Below are 19,274 nucleotides of genomic sequence, written 5' to 3' on the forward strand. Positions count from 1 at the left end.
GCCGTCCCGATAGAAGTAACCTGCCTATGCAATAAAGATAAAAGAAAATCAAGGAAATCAAAGAAAACCTAGACGCACTAATTACGGACACTGGCAGCCCAACTCTGATTTATTTCACCAATTGTGGTAATGGATGGTAAACATTTAATGAGGGCAAATAAAAATCAATGTTTTAGTAAGAATCGAGAGAAATCAACTGATTTATTTGCAGCGCAGTGATAAAGAAGTTGGCGTCTAGTATAGTACAGTTGAAATGGTAGAATGGTAGAATGGTAGAACATCGGACTTGGATAGTCTGGGGTGCGGCGATAAGGTTGGCGAAGCTAACAAATAGTTGGCCCAAGCGCAGCCAGTCCAATGTACAACGCAGCGAACCCACTAATCATGCTCACGGTTGGCGGACATGACTCCCAGAATAACGCAAAGGCCAGAATAACCCACTAAGACCACCAGAAATCAGCGATTTAGCCGATCTAGCGATGGCAATTTGGTCTTTTTCTGGCTTTTTATTCAATTGAAATGGGTTAAGAACTGCGGAACTACCAATTTATTTATTATATCATCTCTGAAAGATATTATTCTCCCTTTCTTATAATCACTATTATTAAGCATCATTATTATTTATTATTTTAATTTTTAAATTTTGTTTCATCATCTCCTATCATCTCTGAAAGACATTGTTCTCCATTTCTTATAAGCAATATTATTAGGCATCACTATTATTTTTAATTTTTTTCCTTATGTAGGAACATTTTTGCATTTTTATTTCACACTCCCAAGAGCATGTTTAATTTGCATGTTAAAATTATAGTAAGGTTTAAACCTTTAATATGGGAAATATGGGAATTCAGAGTTTACAGCATACTTTAAATTATATTACACCTCATATTTTTTTACCATTTATTTTAAATGAGACATTTAAAGTTCTGACAACACTGAAAAGAGCGAACCATTTGGTGTTCGCGGACCAGACCCACCGATAAGATTAAGTAGTTCCCGGTATACGGTCGCCACTCCTACGGTTCCCCTATAAAAGCCTCGATGCCTGAAGCTGTGCCAGTCAATTCTCAGCAATTCTCAGACTCTCTTGGCAATGGCGAAGAATTGGTGGCGACTTCTCCTCCTGGCGTTCCTAATCCTAGGGCTAATGCCTGGCATGAGTCACCAGGTGGGGTTTCCAATCGTCTTTTAATCACTTGATTGCTTCTTGATGGGTTCGGTTTTCCAGGCTGCCCTTTCCGATTCGGATTACTATACGGCCGGAGTGGTGGAGTTCCGCCAGTCGATCCTCAGTCTGTCGGCCTGGTCGGACGCCCTCGAGGGCTATGTGGAGATAATAAACTCGGAGAATGCCAGTGCCACGGACATTATTGTGTTCCCGGAGAGCACCCTCAATTCGGTGGGTTCTACTACCTTTGTGCCCAATCCCGAGGACCAGATAAATCCCTGCCTGAGTGACCCCGAGTTCAAAGTTTACGAGGAGTTCCTGGTGACCCTGTCGTGTGCGGCCCGCAATGCCAGCAAATACATTGTGATCAATCTCACCGAGAAGCAGAAGTGCGAGGATGTGCCGGAGGATACGAGGCCCTGTGCCTCCAATGGACTGAATGTCTTCAATACCAACGTGGTCTTCGATCGCCAGGGAGTGGTGGTGTCCAGATACCGGAAGGTGCACCTGTACGGCGAGGCCAAGAACAACACCTACCTGCCGGAACTGAGCACCTTCGAGACGGACTTCGGGGTCACCTTCGGGCACTTCATCTGCTTCGACATTCTCTTCTATACCCCAGCCCACCAACTCATCTTGGAGCAGGGCATCACGGACTTCGTCTACCCGGCCATGTGGTTCTCCCAGCTGCCCTTCCTTACAGGTGAGACATGTGTACGTAGACAGAGGTGGGGTGATAAGGAATGCGGGGGCTAGTTCATTCACATGTGTCCCTTATCGGGAAGCCAATCGATTGCTAATTGATGACTTTCGCAAATGGCTCTCGAGATGAAGTGCCTCGAACCGATTATACACAGGGAGAAAAAATAATCAGGCACTCAACCCGATACAACGACTACAAAGTCGTTAATGGTTGGCAATTAGGCAGTTAGGGCTTGTAATTGCAAACCAAGTCTTATCTCTGGAGCTGCGTAGTAAAAAGCGGCATGGGAAAGTGTAAAAGTGAACAGTACAATAGCAGATTATCTGGCTAATTCTTTGGGATATCTAAATCTAAGAAACGCGAATTCTTTAGGATAGTAATTAATTGTAGTGCACTCAAGTATTTTTTAGACCAACAAAATAAGAACGCGAGTTTTCTAGTATTAGTATTCTTAAGAATATCCAAATTAAGGAAATCGCAAATTCTGTAGAAGAGTATTTTATTCAGCTAGCCAAAAAAGTAGAATGCGAATTCTTTAGAATAGTATTTAATTGTAGTAAATGTTAGTATTTTTTGGACCATCCAAATAAGAAAACGAATTCTTTTTTTTAGGAAAACGTGAGTTCTTAAGAAGAGTATTTTGTTTTGCTACGATTGTATATTTAAGTACTCACGCGAATTCTTTAGAAGAGTATTTTATTCTGCTACGATTGTATACTTAAGTATTCACGCGAATTCTTTAGAAGAGTATTTAATTTTGAAACGATAGTATATTTTAGTATTCTTTTGGACCACTTACTAAGGTTACTAATTGTTCTCCATATTTTCCTTATCAGCTGTTCAGACCCAACAAGGTTGGGCCTATGCCAACGATGTCAATCTCCTGGCTTCTGGGGCCAGTCGTCCCTCGATTGGCAACAGTGGCTCGGGCATTTATCATGGACGCTCGGGCACTTTGACCAGTGTCATGAATCAGGATTCCGGTGAGCGGGCCATCTATGTGGCCCAGGTGCCCAAGTATTCGCGCAGTAGGACTCTTCAGAAACGTGTGAGGAGGAGCACGCCGGAGGTGAAATCCCGCCAGGTGGCGTCTTCAACGAGTTTCTACATGAAGCGCGATTATGTGCAGAACTACGAGACGGAGTTGCTTCAGTTCGACGAGGGAAATAGCGGCGCCATTAATAGGACCATCTGCCAGGGAAGCTTTTGCTGCAACTTCGATATAGCCTGGAGATCCCTGGGAACTGCGGTGGAGAACGGCAGCTACTATAGCTATCGGCTGGGGACCTACGATGGTTGGCGCAACGAGCAGCAGGTGGATGCCAATTACATTCGCAACTGCGGAGTGTTCACCTGTTCCGGTGAGTCCATCGATGATTGCGGCAAACTGCTGGCCACCGAGGGCGAGGCTCAGCAGTCGCGGGTAACCTTCACGCGTCTGGAGATCGGGGTCACCTATCCAGAGTCGCGAGAGTTTCTGCTGTTTCCCGACACCCTGCTGGATAATCTGCTGCCCCTGGAACCGAATCAGTTCGATTGGTCGCAGCAGAAGCCCTCTGACGATAGGTAATGCTAGAAAAATGGAAGAGATCCTTAGAAATTAATGTGTTTTTATCTTCCCTAGCTACGTGCACGAAGTTCGCTTTGCTCTCAAGGAATCCCAGGAGGTGAGCAACCTGTTGACCTTTGCCATCTATGGCAATTACTATGACAACGAGTGCACTTTTGGCGTTGGCACCGAGGAGGAGCAACTGGCCTGTGGCTACAGAAGCGGATCCACGAGGCTTAGCATCTATGGGGGGTGGCTGGTTATCCTGGCTATTGCCTTGACCGGCGCTCAATAAGATCAAAGTGGAAATTATCTAAGGATCACAATTTTTTTTATACACCTATTGCTCGATACTAACAGTATTTATATAATAAAAATTAATAAAAATTACTTTCGACTGGTAAATAATTTAAAACAAAACTTAAAGTTTCGCCATCTATTTTCTTTGTTCTAAATAAGCGTTTTATAACCATTTATTTGGTTGATTAACGTTTAAATAAAATTGTATATTAAAATGTTAAAAAAGCGCCACCTATCGGAAAGCCATTATTTGCTCATAATTTGTTAATGAATGGTGCGATTTTTTTTAATTTTTAATACCTATTAACTAATAAACCCTACAAAAAATAAAATAAAAAAAACAATAAGAAAGTCATCATCTTGGTTGGCTACGTATATTACAAAAGAACAGCAAAGATACGCGTCTAAATATAGTTCTATAATAAGTTCTCTGCTATAACAAATAATGAAATAGATAATAACGATAAGGTAATGCTAATGAAATAAATTCTATATGCACTTTTGGCGTTGGCACCGAGGAGGAGCAACTGGCCTGTGGCTACAGAAGTGGATCCACGAGGCTTACCATCCTTGGGGGATGGCTGGTTATCCTGGCTATTGCCTTGACCGGTGCTCAATAAGATCAAAGTGGAAATTATCTTAGGATCACAGTTTTTTTTTATACACCTATTGCTCGATACTAACAGTATTTATATAATAAAAATTAATAAAAATTATTTTCGACTGGTAAATAATTTAAAACAAAAATTAAAGTGGCGACATCTATTTTCTTTGTTCTAAATATGCGTTTTATAACCATTTATTTGGTTGATTATCGTTTAAATAAAATTATATATTAAAATGTTAAAAAAAAGCGCCATCTATCGGAAATGCATTATTTGCTCATAATTTGTTAATGAATGGGGCGATTTTTTTTTAATTTTTAATACCTATTAACTAATAAACCCTACAAAAAATAAAATATAAAAAACTAATAAGAAAGTCATCATCTTGGTTGGCTACGTATATTACAAAAGAACAGCAAAGATACGCGTCTAAATATAGTTTTATAATAAGTTCTCTGCTATAACAAATAATGAAATAGATAATAACGAGAAGGTAATGCTAATGAAATAAATTCTATATGGCTTTAACGTAACGATTTACGGAATTTTGCAGTTAAGTCTTATCTAAATTCAAATGTATCCAATTGGTTCTAGCTACCTTTATATATAAAGCCCTTGTGATCCACTGAAAATCATCAGTTATTGTTTTGCAAGGCCTTGTGATTCCTCAAACTGAACCAAAATGTCCTGGATATTGGGCCTTTTTCTTTTGGGCTGTTTAATCGCTCAAGGATCATCGGAAAGTACAAATATAATTTTATTTTTGAGCCCAGAAAAATGTAAATATATTTTGAACAGGAGACCTATGACGAAGTCGATGCAGATGTGACAAAAGCGCTGAAGAGTTATTTGGAGAATTTCACTGGTCACTGGAAGGATAACACTGAGTTTCTCAACTGGATTGCGAAAATTCGGTCGGGGGTGAAAAATAATAATACCCAGCTGGCGGAGAAGTTTCAGTTGCAATATAACTTTGAGAGCTACAATGCGGAGCGTTTGATTTTGGAGGAGAATATCGAGGATCGTATCGAGGAACTGGACAGCATTATTCCCCACCAGAAGCACCAAAAGTGCCTGCAATTCTATGTGGAGCAGAGAAACATTCTAAAAAAAGCCCTAAAGCAGTCGAACAAGCAAAAAATTGAGAAGTTTGGTGAAAATTCGATTCATTGTCCGTACTATCATTTTGATATAAACGAATACCTAAAGCCCCTTGAAGGTATTGCCAATGGGCAGAAGGTGCGCTAAGCGTCCTTTTTTTGGATCGTCTAAAGGATGTAGCAATCTCACATTTTTTGGCCCCCTTATAAAAATCACAGACTAGTGATTTAATAAATTTTCAGCAGATATAATTTTTATAGTTTTTTTTATATGCCTAAAAGTTTGCTATGCCGAAAGCTACAACCCATTTTTGCACAGAAACGGTTAACAAGCTCTTTCAAAATTGTTGTTTTAAAAACGAGCAGGTAGTTTTGCCTATCGGCCATCAAAATGTCACGTGTCATCGGTGATATGGGGGTCACCTAGTCGATAAGACTAGTTGATTGAAATGATATGTGTATACTTGTAGGCTTGATTTTAAGTGGGGAGAAAGTTAAATGTTCTTGAAATAATTCCTATTCTAAATGGTTTAAACTTTGCACCAATGTCTGCTGACTATTTATAAACTAGGTTTTTTTCCTACTATTTTTGGAGCCTAGCAAAAACCATAAATAATATTTATTTCTGTCTACTTAGTTAGTTGGAGCGTCTAAGAATGAGACCACTTAATCGAACCAGTCCAGACCCAAATTGTTTTCGACATGTTTTTCGGCAGATAAGATTAACCCATCTGCCTCTTGGGATTGCTATAAAAACCGGAAAGTTAGGAACCCGGCAAGTCATTTGCCAATATCTGACTGGGCAAAGAACATGGCGAAGAATTACTGGGGGTTTTTCCTAACCCTAGGGTTGATGTTCGGTCTGAGTCAGCAGGTGGGTGTGTTAAGGTCTTTAAGATCTATGATATATTTTCCTCCATTTTAGGCTTTACTTTTGAGCAGAGACTACTATACGGCTGGAGTGGTGGAGTTTAGACCCTCAAGCCAATTGTCCGATAATCTGGACGCCTATGTGGAGATCATTCACTCGAAGAATGCCAGTTTGACGGACATTATTGTGTTCCCGGAGAGCACTCTCAACGAGGCGGGTTCCACGACCTTTGTGCCCAATCCCGAGGACCAGATAAATCCCTGCCTGAGTGACCCCGAGTTCAGCGTTTACGAGGAGTTCCTGGTGACCCTGTCGTGTGCGGCCCGCAATTCCAGCAAATACATTGTGATCAATCTCACCGAGAAGCAGAAGTGCGAGGATGTGCCGGAGGATACGAGGCCATGTGCCTTGAATGGCCTGAATGTATTCAATACCAACGTGGTCTTCGATCGCCAGGGAGTGGTGGTGTCCAGGTACCGAAAGGTTCACCTGTACGGTGAGCCCAAGAACAGCACTTACCTGCCCGAAACGAGCATCTTCGAGACGGATTTCGGGGTCACCTTCGGGCACTTCATCTGCTTCGACATACTCTTCTATACGCCGGCCCATCAGCTAGTGGATCAGGGAGTCACGGACTTTGTCTACCCGGCCATGTGGTTCTCCCAACTGCCCTTCCTCACAGGTGAGTCGCATAACAAGAGCTAATTGATGGCTCTCACGAACCCTCGAGATGAAGTGTCCTCCAAGCGAAATATTCAAGTGGTTGATGCTTATAATCTGCTCTTTAAATATTTTAAACGAAATCACTGGAAATTGTATAGTTATTATTAATTGTTACCAGTAGTTTGTGGTTGCCTACTCAGTTAATACCACTTTTCCTTAGCTGTTCAGATTTAATTTTTGAATATTTTAAACGAAATCAGTGAAAATTGTATATTTATTATTAATTCTTACCACAAATTTGTGGTTGCATACTTATTTATTACCAAATTTATTTTTCGTTTTTTTTTTTTTAATTTTTTCCTCAGCTGTTTAGATCTAATTTTTAAATATTTTAAACGAAATCAGTGGAAATTTTATAGTTATTATTAATTGTAGCCACAAATTTGTGGTTGCATACTTAGTTAATACCAAATTTCCTTTGGTTTTTTTATTCCTTAGCTGTTCAGATTCAATTTTTGAATATTTTAAAGGAAATCCGTGGAAATTTAATAGTTATTTTTAATTGTAGCCACAAATTTGTGGTTGCATACTTAGTTAATACCAAATTTCCTTTAATTTTTTTTTAATTTATTCTTTAGCTGTTCAAATCCAATTTTTGAATATTTTAAACAAAATCAGTGAAAACCTAATACTTATTATTATTTGTTACCAGTGGTTTTGTGGTTGCATACTTTGTAAATACCAAATTTCCCTTTGTTTCTTTTTTTAATTTTTTCCCTAGCTGTTCAGATCCAATTGGGCTGGTCCTATGCCAACGATGTAAATCTGCTGGCCGCGGGGGCCAGCGATCCCAGCGTGGGCAATAGTGGTTCGGGGATTTACCAGGGACGCAGTGGCTCCATGAAGAGGGTGATGCGCCAGGAGATGGGGGAGCGGACTGTGTATGTGGCCCGGGTGCCCAAATATAAAAGCAGAGGGCGGCGAATGAGGAGGGATCTCGGTCGGCAATCGGCCACCAGTTCGAGTTTCAACATAAAGCGTGACTATCTGGAGAACTTTAGCAGCGAGGAGCTGCCTTTAGAATCGGGAAAAAGCGGCAATCTCAGCAAGATTCTGTGTCACGGCGGCTTCTGTTGTCACTTCGATGTGGCCTGGAGATCCCTGGGTAGCCAGATGGGAAACCAGAGCTACTATAGCTATCGCCTGGGTATTTTCGATGGGTGGCGCAATGAGAAGCGACTGGATGTCAACTATGTGCGGAATTGCGGTTTGTTCGCCTGTCGCGGCGATTCAATAGACGATTGCGGTCAGCTGATGGTTGACCTTCGGCAGCCCGAGGTGACCTTCAGCCGACTGGAGATTAGGGTCACCTATCCGCACTCGCGGGAGTTCCTGTTGTTCCCCAACACCCTCCTCGATAATCTACTGCCCCTGGAGCCCAAGCAATTTGAGTGGTCACAACAACAGACTGCCGAGGAAAGGTAAGTCTGTCGGGGATCTTTTAGATCAAAGGATCTAACTCTCTTATTCTTATCAGCCATCAGGTGCGATTCGCTTTGAGGCCATCCCAGGAGGTCAGTCACCTGCTGACCTTTGCCATTTATGGCAACTACTACTATAATGATTGCACTTTTGGCGTGGGAACCGCCGAGGAGCAACTGGCCTGTGGTTATAGCCATCCGAAAGTATACTGAATATAACCCTGCAGATAATAAAAGATTATTTCCGAAGTTCTGTATTTTTTTTTGGATTTTTAAGTCAAGCCCCTTTTGGCTACAGGCGCTACTTCCCGTTTTTTTAGACCATTTTTATATTGCTATAGATATTTTTTGGTTATGTAATTATTTCAATTTTAAGTTTTCAAATTTCTGTATTTTTTTTTTGAGTTTTAACTCAAGCCCTTTTGGCTACAGGCGCTACTTACCGTTTTTCTAGGCCACTTTTATATTGATATTAATTCACGATATTTTTTGGCTATGTAGTTTTTTCACTTTTAATGTTATTTCCTAATTTCTGTATTTTTTTAGATTTTTAAGTCAAGCCCTTTTGTCTGCAAGCGCTACTTCCCGTTTTTCTAGGCCATTATAATATTGATATAGACTTACGATATTTTTTGGTAATGTCATTTTTTCAATTTTAATGTTTTTTTTTTACCAAAAGCCCAAAATTCTACTTCATTAAACCCAATTAAAAATAGGAATGCACGCACAAATCAGCTGATTACCGATTTAAACGATAAGATAGTAAATCTCTACAGACAGTTAACAACAAACGAAAGAAATCAGGCAATCTATATATATATGCGCAGCTTGGAAAACCGGTTGGGATTAGTCGGCCTGCGATCGTTGAATCCGAAGCACCATGTTTAAACTCCTCCGTTTATTTGTGTGGCTCTTCGGCGGATTGGTTGTTAGTTCCAGCGAGGCTTTAGATGGATTCTATACAGCAGGTGTGGCCGAGTTTCGACCGGCGATAATGGGCGGTACTTCACAACAGCTGTTGGAGGCAAATCTGGCCGGTTATCTGGAGCTCATGGCACTGGGTAATGGCACTACGGATATCATTGTCTTCCCGGAGGCCACCCTAAACGGTGTGCTCACCCTAACAGCGGTGCCCGAGTTCACGAAACTGAGTTTGTGCGAAGAGCAGCCGGGTGATGATACCGAGATAGCTCCTTTTCTGCGACAACTGGCCTGTGCGGCCAGGGAATATGGCACCTATCTGCTGGTAAATGTCAAGGAAAGGGCAACTGATAAGTTTTCTGGGGCTAATATGATCCATAACACCAATGTGGTCTTCGATCGACAAGGAGCGGTGATCTCGCGCTATAGAAAGTGGAATCTCTACCTGGAACCCTCGACCAATCGAACGGAGGAGCCCGAGCTGGCCACCTTCCAAACGGACTTCGGGGTCACCTTCGGCCATTTTGTCTGCTTCGATATGCTCTTTTATACTCCGGCCCAGGATTTGGTGGAGCGACTGGGCATTCGCCATGTGATCGTCACCAAAATGTTCAACTCGGAGCTGCCCTTTCTCACGGGTGAGTGTTGCTTATGAGGAAAATTTCCAACTAATATGGTATAGTAGTGAAATTATACATTAAAATTCAGAAATTAAGCATTTTCTTAGGCTGCAAAATGTAGTTCTCTGGGAAATCTTTTTTAAAAGGTTTTTATAAACTGGAAAATATTGCATTACAACCAAAATTATATTTGAGGTGTTTTTAACTACAGTATAGTGCTGTTTATATGGAAATTTAAAGTATATTATAATTAATTTTAAGTGTAAAACAGTAAATACAGAAATTAAAAATATAAATTAAATCCTTATTTGTATTTCAAAGAATAAGCTGCCTAAGAGATCCATACATAAATACATTTTTCTTAAGTCCATAAAAAATATTTATTGAACACAAAAAAGAAAACTAATATTTTCTTACAAACTTTCATTTTTTAAAGCGTTTTAAAATTAATTCAACAATTTATTTTTCAGCAAGCAATTTTGAAAAACTTGAAAATAAACCTTAAACAATCTTGGAAACCATAGAACAAAGATATTTTATGACATTTTATTCAATTAAGTTTGTCGATTCTTCCATTTTAAAAATACATTTTGTGGTGACTGTACTAACTGACTGTATGAACTCATCTTACAGCCTCCCAATTGCAACAGGGTTGGGCCTGGTCCAACCGGGTGAATCTTCTGGCCGCCGGTGGGAGTCTTCCGCAGGCGGGAATCAGTGGCTCTGGAATCTATGCGGGTGAACAGGGCGCCTTGGCCAGACTCATGATGAAGGATGAGACGGAGGGTCAAAGGAAATTGCTCCTGGCTCGAGTGCCCTTGGATCCCGAGGAGGAGCCCATGGATAATGAGCTACTGGAGGCGGATGAGACGACTCCCATCCGATTGAAGTTGCTGCAGCAGCCGGAACTGAAGAAGTTTGCCACCTGGGAGCTGCCCATGGTGGAAGGAAGTTCCGTGGACAAGAGGCTGTGCCAGGAGGATCTGTGCTGTGAGTTCCGGATCAAATGGTCCCCGGTGGATGGTGGGCATAACTATCGACTGGGGGTTTGGGTGGGCCAAAGGCGCTACGAGGAGGAGCAGTACAGTGCCATCCGGCTATGTGGTCTGTTTGCCTGCAGCAATTCGAGTGTGGAAAGTTGCGGTCTAATCAGCGAGGAGCAGCGGGAGCAACGAGTGGTGTTCACCGAACTGCAGATCCTGGGCGAGTTTGTCCGACGACCCAGACGTCTCATTATGCCCAGCACACTCAGTTCCTCGCATCTGTACGCCCTGCAACCCTCTCAACTCACCTGGTCCATGGAGGAATTGGATAATCTGACCAGAATTAAGATGGAACTGCGACAACCGCACAGCCAGCTAATGACCTTCGCCATATATGGCAATTATTTCGATGAATATGCGAATGGCGGAGCCGGCAGATTGGGAACCCAGCTGGTTCTGCTAATCACGACCCTAATGATGATGCATCTCATCGGGGAGTAGGTATTACTCACTTATCTGTGGATAACGAACTAGCCCAAGGTGGAGAGGATTCAGGATGCTTAATTAGAAATCTACATTAATCTTAACTTTAAGGATGATCACTATAATTAAATAGTTAAAAAGATTTTCCTTTTTTTATATTCCTAATCTAGAAATAATATGGTATATAGCATATTGAACTGTAATTTTATAAATGATCCATATTATTAAATAGTTAAAAGGATTTTTTTTTAATATTCTAAGTCTTAAAATAATATAGTATATTGAACTATAACTTAATAGCGGATTAATATTGTTAAATAGTTAAAAACATGTCTTTTTCTTTATATTTTAAATCTTGAAATAATATGGTAGGTACATATCATTTCGAAAACTAACCCATTATGTTTACATTAATTACTCAAAACCAATAAAAACGAGTGTAATGAGTCAGGCACTTAATATCAAGTGCTTGCAAAACTATTAAGTTTAAACAAGTCTATTAATGGCCAGTCATTTTTCACAAATTCACTTTAATGTTCGGTCATAAATCAGAAAAAAAGCTGCATCAAAAATGTTGATTTATTCGTGGGGCTGTCAAAACGATTTGGTTCTTTTTGTCGGCTGGCAACTCATTAAAATCAAAGCGTGCATGCGTGAGTTTGTGTGTGTTTGGTGTATGTATGTATGTGTGTTGCATTTGCTGTGAACTGCACTTTATATTTGTAGTTGCCCTTAAGTTGGCACATTGTAATTAAGTGTCGCTCAAACAAAGACTAAAACACTGAAAAAAATATTCCTATTGGTTCGAAATGGTTAAGAATTCGTAAAAGCTATGGCTAAGATTTTGCTGAAATTAGTTTTAAAAGTAACACTCTTATTTTATGATATAATATATTTTTTAATATTTGTTTAATACACAAAAACCATTTTTTATTTTTTTTACTAAATCATGTTATTGTTATAATATAATTTTCTTTTTCTTAATCTTAACTTTTTTATTTTTCCACTTACAAAATGGGGAACCTTTTAAATACATACGTTCACACATCATTTTTGGTATCAATTAATCAGTAAATTAAAAACATTTTCTTTGCTGTGCATTACGTTGTCTATTTGCTTGCCTAATTTATGGAAATCGAGGCATCGGCAATGGAATGGTGTCAAGTTCATGTCATTAAGGTGTGATTAACAAAAATTAGTTGCTGCTTAACGGGACCAAGAGCAATCCACCCCACCGAGAACCCCCAAAAATCCACCTACCCCACCGCAAAAACCAAAAAAGAAAGAAAAAGCAACAGAAACAGAAACAGAAAAGAAAAACAGACGTCTCAGCGAGAGCAACAGTGTGCTGTGCTGGCTGGAAAAAGCAACAGCTAACGGAAAGGCGACCTCCACCCACTGGGCAACCAACCAACACCGACTACCACCCACCACCCACCGCCCACTGGGTTAGCAGGTGAAGCAGGAGAAGCAACACATGAAGCTGGCGTCGCTGCAGGCGTCGCTGCCCGCGCCTCTGCCCGCGGCGACAGCGAGAAACGAGCAGCTTCGAAAGTTTTCATTCATTTCAACTGTTGCTTTCCACTTGTTAGCACACGAGGCCGACTGGAAAACGAAGGGAAGTCCGACTGGAAGGGCAGCAGCCCACCAGAGCAACACGCTCTCCGTGGAACTCTCCACTGAGAACACCTGAGCACAGTGGGCGATTTCAAACGAAGCAGGTGTAAAGAAGAAATGATGTAAATATATATTTTTATATTTAAATCCAACGAACAAAGGGATATGTTTATATTATTTTGCAAATATAAAAGTAATACAGGCAAAAAAAAAATTAAAAAGGAAGCTTTTGTTAATGTTAGGTTAATTAATTCTTAGTTATTAATGATTAAGTATTTATTTTATTTTCAAAAAATTTAAATGCTTTATTAGTAATTATCTTTGATATTAAAAGACTCCTCAATTTATTGTAAACATCCCACTGTGCGAAGTGCGTGAGCAAGGACGTGTAGAGTTTTCGTTGTCGTTTTCATTTTCGTTCTCGGTTGGCGGCGTGTAGACTGCGTTATATTTGCCTTGAATTATTCAGGCAGATATGTTTTATGGATCAGGGCGGAAGGCGCTGCGCTTTTGGACGTCCGTGCTAGGGAAAATGCAATTAACGGAAAAGGCCAGTCAGCTGGCCCAAAAAGATCGTTGAAGTATTATCTTTAAGGGACAAGTTTTTAGTTTTTATTTAAAACCTTTCAATAAATAAATTTCCTAGCAGTAAAATGTTAATATTTTAAACATGTGTATGTAAATATGTAACTATTTGATATATTTCTTAATTTACAAATTCAATTCTACACGCAGTCTTCCTTTTGACTCAGTTCTTTTAGTTGCTTTTAAATCTTTGGCACCTGCGCATTGAAAACTGTGTTCATAAAGTCCTACTGAAAAATATTTGAAACTTTTATTCTGTCTATTGTTAATAAAAATGAATTGCCATTATTTTACCAAAAATAAGCTTAGTTCAGCTTATCAGTTTTAATTTAAAAATATTTTAAAGGCAAAGCAATTTTCCCAGCACCTTTTATTAAATGTAACTAACTTTAGAGTATAATGTTTTGCAGAGGAAAGTAAATTTTACTATTTAGAAATTGCTCTTTTAAGTTTGAAATTGTACTTTCAAACAGCTAGTTTGGCGAAATCTCCCCTGAGTTTCCGAGTCCAGTCCGGTATTCCGCGGTCGTGTCCGTTCGTGTTCGGTCGTGTTCGCTCGTGTTCGTGCACGTCGCTGCCAGCGACACCGTTGCTGCTCTGCCGACTGCGCAGCCGACGCGTTGCGTGCTTTGGCAAACGTAACGGCACATTCTGCGGAAGCTTTCGGCGCGTGCAACATCCAAACATCCAGTAGGCGTTCAGCCTCCGAGCGGATAACACTGCGTTGTTGTAGTTCTTGGAGTCCCAGCGATACGATATACACACCACCCACTAAAACACATACCCACTAAATAAAAAATACCAGAGGAGCAGCCATACCAAAATCAACACTAAATACCGTTGGCATTCAAGTTTTGAATAATTCAACCGAATTCGTGCGTGACAATATAAACAAATAGAGAGATTTCGAAATTTTTTTGAAACTTTTTTTGAGTTGTTTAACGTCTTAAAGTTCTGAACATTTAAAACAAAAACAAAAATGTTTAAAAGTGCCTGACAATAACACATGCGAAAGATCTTTGAAAAATGTTCTAGAAAAGTGTACATATGCCCATGGAAAGTTTCGACGTTGTTTCTTGTTTTTTTGAAGTCCATATTTCGGAAATAGTTTAAAAAAGTGCCTAACATGTTTTCGGTATATTTTTTATAGCCTTTTGAAATTTATTTATATTTTTTAACTGAAACAAACAATTTTAAACAGCTTTTAAAAAATGGTTAAATATTTAAAGTGCGCTTTCTTTTTTCATTTTATTTTGTTGAATGCAATGAGTTTTTCCCAACCAATTTGAAAAAAATCGTACAAATAAATGATCAAGTCTTTGTGTTTCTTTCCATTTAATGTTTTATGATTGAAATTTTAGTTTTTCGTTAGCTTTTGTTTAAGGAGTTTTTGCATTTGAACGAAAATGAAATGTGTTTTTCTTTCGATACCCCGAGGTATTTTGGCATCGAACGCCGACGGGCGATTTGCAGCAACAACAATCAACAATCGTGGACTTCCTGGGCGCGCAACTTTTGTTTTGAAATTCTATATAGTTCTATATATATATATGTCGATCTCTATCGCACACGTACACACATGCTCCCTCACACCCCATTAAAAATACCATTGTTTGTTGTTTTTTTTCGGTTATTGTTGTGACTTTGGCAGAGACACCAGATAAAAGACAACATTAAGCTGAATGCGAATTGAAAATTCGAAAAAAAGGAAAATCTAAACCAAATTTGAAATTGAAATTAAAACAAAGCAAAAGTTTTTGGAAAGCGAAGCGGAAAAGGAGAAAATCCAAGGTAAACAACAACAGAAACCAAGTAAAAGGCCTTCGGAGCGATAAAAGGTGAGTGAAATTGCCAAGGGAACTTGATTTTAAAGAATATCGCGCATACGCAAAGTTGCACGTGGTTTTTGTTTTAAAAACAAAAGTTTGGTGAGAATATGTTTAACTTATTTTTGTTTTGAAAGTGGAAAGAGGTAATAGGATTTTCTTTAAAAGGATTAAAGGTCCTTACAATTTTCTTTAAAAAAGGTTTTACTCATTTTTGTTGATCTAGACAAGCTTGAAGCTGTCTTCAAAATATCACGTATACGTAGCGTATATTGTTTCGTTTTTACTTAATACTTGGCCTTGAAAGTGTAACAAAATCAGAAATCATTTATTTAAAACGTAAGCTGTTTGTAGCCGCAAGAAGTGAGCAAATAATTGTATGTAACTTAATGGAAAGTAAATAGAGATTTAATGAAAAAGGCATGCTGGAAAAAAAGAGGCAAAAATAGAACAAGAAACAGGAAAAGAATAAATCCCTGCGAGACTTTGGGTGCTGAAACATTTTAAACCACAGCCTTGGAATTCACATTTTTTTTATCGGCCCTTCAGTTCTCCTTTTGCCTTTTGTTTGTCCGATGCTTTCTTAATGGTTTTCCTTGGGCTTTGTGTGCCATCATCATCGAACACACTGTTTACAATTCGATTTTGCATTCTTTTGCCATTCTGATTCCCATTCCCATTTCTCACTCACTTCTTGCCCAATTTTTTCTTATATTTCCTTTTTTTCGGAACTTGTCTTCACATTAATTGTTCATTGATGTTTGTTCTCTCATTCTCCAACTGGTTTTCCCTTGGTCGCTTCCTGTGATTCTGTGATTAAATGGAAATAGAGATTTCTTGGTTTTCCTTCTGCATTTTTTTTTTGCATTTTTTCGGCGCGTGTACTTTAAATTCTTCATTGACTGCGAATCTGGCGAATCAAAGCTGACAACCGTGCGTATGATTAATATCTCGAAGTATGCGCCAGATTGTTGAGCGAATTATCAAAAGAAAACGTTTTTGGAGGGGAAGAAGGGGCGTTTGGGTATATGGGGTACATGGGGTTATTGGAAATGTTTTTCCTTAATTATTGGCCAAACGGCATTAAATTTTCAAGTATTTACTAAAGCTTAACAAAACACAAACAAAGGCGAACACATTTTCCTCGATTTTTCTCGATTTTTCACTAAATAAACGGCCCAAGTGTGCGTGTGTGTGTGTGAGTATCTTTGGTTGTACAATGTACACTGTACATACATAAGATTATCGAGTACTGGAGGCATTTTGCAATTGGCAGCTGTTCGATCTGTATCTGTATCAATAAAATCTCTTCCTCTCTCTTTCTTTCGATTTATTCTCTCCGATTTGCTCATTATTTACTTGCCCGAATTTCGCTAAATGAATTGATTATAAAGCCCATTGGGGGTTGGCATGTGTCTACACACATATTTTTTTATGCACATTTCTAAACAATTAGTAAACTGTTTTTGATTTTCCTTTTTTTCTTTTGGCGGAACGAGGACTTTTTTCTGCGATTTTCTTGTTTGGTTCTTCTTGGGGTTTTTCTTTTCTTTTTCAGTAAATTGAATTAACGCTAATTGTAATTGTGAATGTAAATGTAATGCGCGAACATCAAGCGAGATCTAAAAAGCAAAAACATATATGAACCCGGGCACACACACACGTATGCAGTTGGGTATATAGAAAATACGGACGGACAAACGGACAGCCGGACAAACGGACAAAACGGACAGACATGTAAACAGAGGCAAGCCAAAGGTAACAAATGGCTTTTCAAATAAATTAGCGGGCGGCAATTGTAAACAGAGACAGACGGAGAAAGAGCAGCATATATATAGAAAGAGACGGGCGCAGAGAGGGCCGAAAGAGGGAGAGGGCTAGAGGAGGCTAGAAAGAGAGGGCAAACACACTGGACACGGCCAAATGGAGATGGAATTTGTGACCAGCGGGTTGCCCAATTAATTACTGCATTTCGCATGGCCAGATGAATCGAAAATAGTTTTAATTGATATCAGGCAAATATGGAAAATCATTTTAAACTTTTGCCTTCTCTCGTTTTCTTTCATTAGTGGCGCATTGTCATTGCAGTTAAGCAATTATTTTGCGATTCAATTAAACGAGATTCAGATAAAATAATCACACATGTCACTCGTACACAAGTTTTTAATCATTTTGCTGTTTTCTGTTCAAATCCTCATCCCTTATCGTTCGTATGGCTTAAAACTGAGTGTCAAAGGGAAATGTTGTATTAAAAAGCTGACCATAAATTTGTAATTAAATGAAGGTATAACGACTATAATTATTCGAAGGCTTTATGAGCATAAAATGTAAATATGGTAAGTGAATTGAAACCAAGGGTTAAAAGTAACGGGTTTTTATGAAGAATATTTTAGGGAGAATTTTTATAGATCTTTTTTTTATATTTAAAATTGAATTTTCCATTAAGATTTTATTATATTTAAGGCATTTGGGTATTCAAAAAGTATGCAACACAAAACTGATACTATTGCTTTGCCAACCCTCGTGGAAAGGGATTGGGTTCGGGGATTTGGAATGGGGGATTGGGTAGAGGGATTGCAGCAGATTTGACCGGTTGTGAGCGGTTTTTGAAATTTTTCGTTTTTGGAAACTATCCGCACCGCACCCCAAAAATACGCCCGAGTATTTGCATTAAGCGTCCATCGACGGCGGGCAGCGTTCATTAATTATACAATTACAGCTTGCAGTGGCCATTTAGGGGGTGGTTGGGTGGTTGGGGGGTGGATGGGTGGCTGCACAGACAGACCATTTCGCGTTGCACATGGCTTACGGGGGAGCACTCAGCTCATTCAACTGCAAAGCAATTCGTGGAAAACCCAACTGATTGTGTGTGTGTGTGTAAGTGCAGTGCATATGTGTAGGAGTGCTCTTCTTCTTGCCACTCTTCTTTTGTGCTGTTTGCTTTTTGCTCTGCCCCGCGTTTGATATGCAAAATTCAGAATGTTTACCTTGAAATATGCCATGTCACTTTGCAAGCGATGCGAGTTGAATACTCGATGGAGCACAGAACAGCACAGAGCAGTCCAGCCAGAAAGAGACGGGGCATCAGCCATAGAGAGAGACGGTGACACTGCGAAATACTCGTGTACATTGTGCACATTATGCTACCTGACAGCTGAACTGCAAAGGACCCCAAAAAGACCAACACATTGAAAGAAAACAAAACCAAGTTTTTAAGCCGATTAAATACATATTTTTGATACAAGCATAAAGTTGAGTTAAAGAAAGGGCTACAAAAGAAGTGGCTACATTAATGTACTTTAAAAATAAATTTGATTTTTATTATACAAATATCCAACATTTTAATTTTTTTCTAAATCTACACCTATAAATTATACTTCAAAAAAATTGTAATACAATATATTTTTGCTTAGATTAACAAATTTTAAATACAATTTATAAAGGCTATTTGTTCTAAATTTTTACCGATGCATTTCCATTAAACTATTCGTGAAATGAACCCTAGATGTTTTTGAATTTTCTCACTCTGTAAATTGGTTAGAGCCGAGCAACTTTCAACGGGGCTTCAGTCGAACAGCCAGTGGTTAATGGGAACGGTCCGGGAATCGGGGGCTGCCACATTGATGAGCTCCGCTGCCCGGAGTTCCGAGCGCCGAGTTCCGAGGTCGGAGGTCACCGGAGTGGCACCAGGGAGTTGGCCACTCATTACCAGATATGGCCAGAAGTTACCTGTTACTAGTTTTCCGCTTTCTGGGCCAACTCTTCTTGTGTACCTGTCATTTAGCCCAGAGATCAGCTT

General features: G+C 39.4%; 5 protein-coding genes across 5 annotated transcripts in view; all 5 read left to right on the forward strand.

The window, feature by feature from the left end:
* The first annotated feature begins 1,076 nt into the window (after positions 1-1,076).
* Positions 1,077-3,821, forward strand: vanin-like. The gene is made up of 4 exons (XM_017160744.3): positions 1,077-1,168; positions 1,229-1,871; positions 2,708-3,437; positions 3,496-3,821. The coding sequence occupies exons 1-4, from the start codon at positions 1,094-1,096 to the stop codon at positions 3,713-3,715; spliced, it is 1,668 nt and encodes a 555-aa protein (XP_017016233.2). The 5' UTR covers positions 1,077-1,093; the 3' UTR covers positions 3,716-3,821.
* A 681-nt stretch (positions 3,822-4,502) lies between these two features.
* LOC108070325 (uncharacterized) lies at positions 4,503-5,677 on the forward strand. Its single transcript, XM_017160747.3, has 2 exons — positions 4,503-4,526; positions 5,124-5,677. Exons 1-2 carry the CDS (start codon positions 4,503-4,505, stop codon positions 5,571-5,573), a joined length of 474 nt encoding a protein of 157 aa, XP_017016236.3. The 3' UTR covers positions 5,574-5,677.
* A 556-nt stretch (positions 5,678-6,233) lies between these two features.
* On the forward strand, positions 6,234-8,653 carry LOC108070323 (vanin-like protein 2). The gene is made up of 4 exons (XM_017160746.2): positions 6,234-6,299; positions 6,351-6,978; positions 7,741-8,440; positions 8,497-8,653. The coding sequence occupies exons 1-4, from the start codon at positions 6,237-6,239 to the stop codon at positions 8,651-8,653; spliced, it is 1,548 nt and encodes a 515-aa protein (XP_017016235.2). The 5' UTR covers positions 6,234-6,236.
* A 650-nt stretch (positions 8,654-9,303) lies between these two features.
* On the forward strand, positions 9,304-11,602 carry LOC108070320 (vanin-like protein 3). Its single transcript, XM_017160743.3, has 2 exons — positions 9,304-9,999; positions 10,615-11,602. Exons 1-2 carry the CDS (start codon positions 9,321-9,323, stop codon positions 11,463-11,465), a joined length of 1,530 nt encoding a protein of 509 aa, XP_017016232.2. The 5' UTR covers positions 9,304-9,320; the 3' UTR covers positions 11,466-11,602.
* A 2,717-nt stretch (positions 11,603-14,319) lies between these two features.
* Ca-alpha1T (Ca[2+]-channel protein alpha[[1]] subunit T) overlaps positions 14,320-19,274 on the forward strand; it is an 87,135-nt gene continuing 82,180 nt past the window's right edge. The window contains exons 1-2 of the mRNA XM_070219195.1: positions 14,320-14,524; positions 15,301-15,487. The gene's annotated coding sequence lies outside the window, so the exon portion shown is untranslated. The remainder of the gene's footprint in view (positions 14,525-15,300; positions 15,488-19,274) is intronic.

The sequence above is a fragment of the Drosophila takahashii genome, chromosome X, assembly GCF_030179915.1.
Source record: "Drosophila takahashii strain IR98-3 E-12201 chromosome X, DtakHiC1v2, whole genome shotgun sequence".
NCBI classification, from domain to species: Eukaryota; Metazoa; Arthropoda; class Insecta; order Diptera; family Drosophilidae; genus Drosophila; species Drosophila takahashii.

Bases quoted from the DNA above. Each gene is read 5' to 3' on its own strand.
- LOC108070323 (XM_017160746.2), top strand. From the start codon at position 6,237: ATGGCGAAGAATTACTGGGGGTTTTTCCTAACCCTAGGGTTGATGTTC. The intron at 6,300-6,350 runs GTGGGTGTGTTA...CCTCCATTTTAG, and splicing joins TGTTCGGTCTGAGTCAGCAG to GCTTTACTTTTGAGCAGAGA. The intron at 6,979-7,740 runs GTGAGTCGCATA...TTTTTTCCCTAG, and splicing joins CCAACTGCCCTTCCTCACAG to CTGTTCAGATCCAATTGGGC.
- LOC108070325 (XM_017160747.3), top strand. From the start codon at position 4,503: ATGCGTTTTATAACCATTTATTTG. The intron at 4,527-5,123 runs GTTGATTATCGT...TATTTTGAACAG, and splicing joins GTTTTATAACCATTTATTTG to GAGACCTATGACGAAGTCGA.
- vanin-like (XM_017160744.3), top strand. From the start codon at position 1,094: ATGGCGAAGAATTGGTGGCGACTTCTCCTCCTGGCGTTCCTAATCCTA. The intron at 1,169-1,228 runs GTGGGGTTTCCA...TCGGTTTTCCAG, and splicing joins TGCCTGGCATGAGTCACCAG to GCTGCCCTTTCCGATTCGGA. The intron at 3,438-3,495 runs GTAATGCTAGAA...TATCTTCCCTAG, and splicing joins CAGAAGCCCTCTGACGATAG to CTACGTGCACGAAGTTCGCT.
- LOC108070320 (XM_017160743.3), top strand. From the start codon at position 9,321: ATGTTTAAACTCCTCCGTTTATTTGTGTGGCTCTTCGGCGGATTGGTT. The intron at 10,000-10,614 runs GTGAGTGTTGCT...CTCATCTTACAG, and splicing joins GGAGCTGCCCTTTCTCACGG to CCTCCCAATTGCAACAGGGT.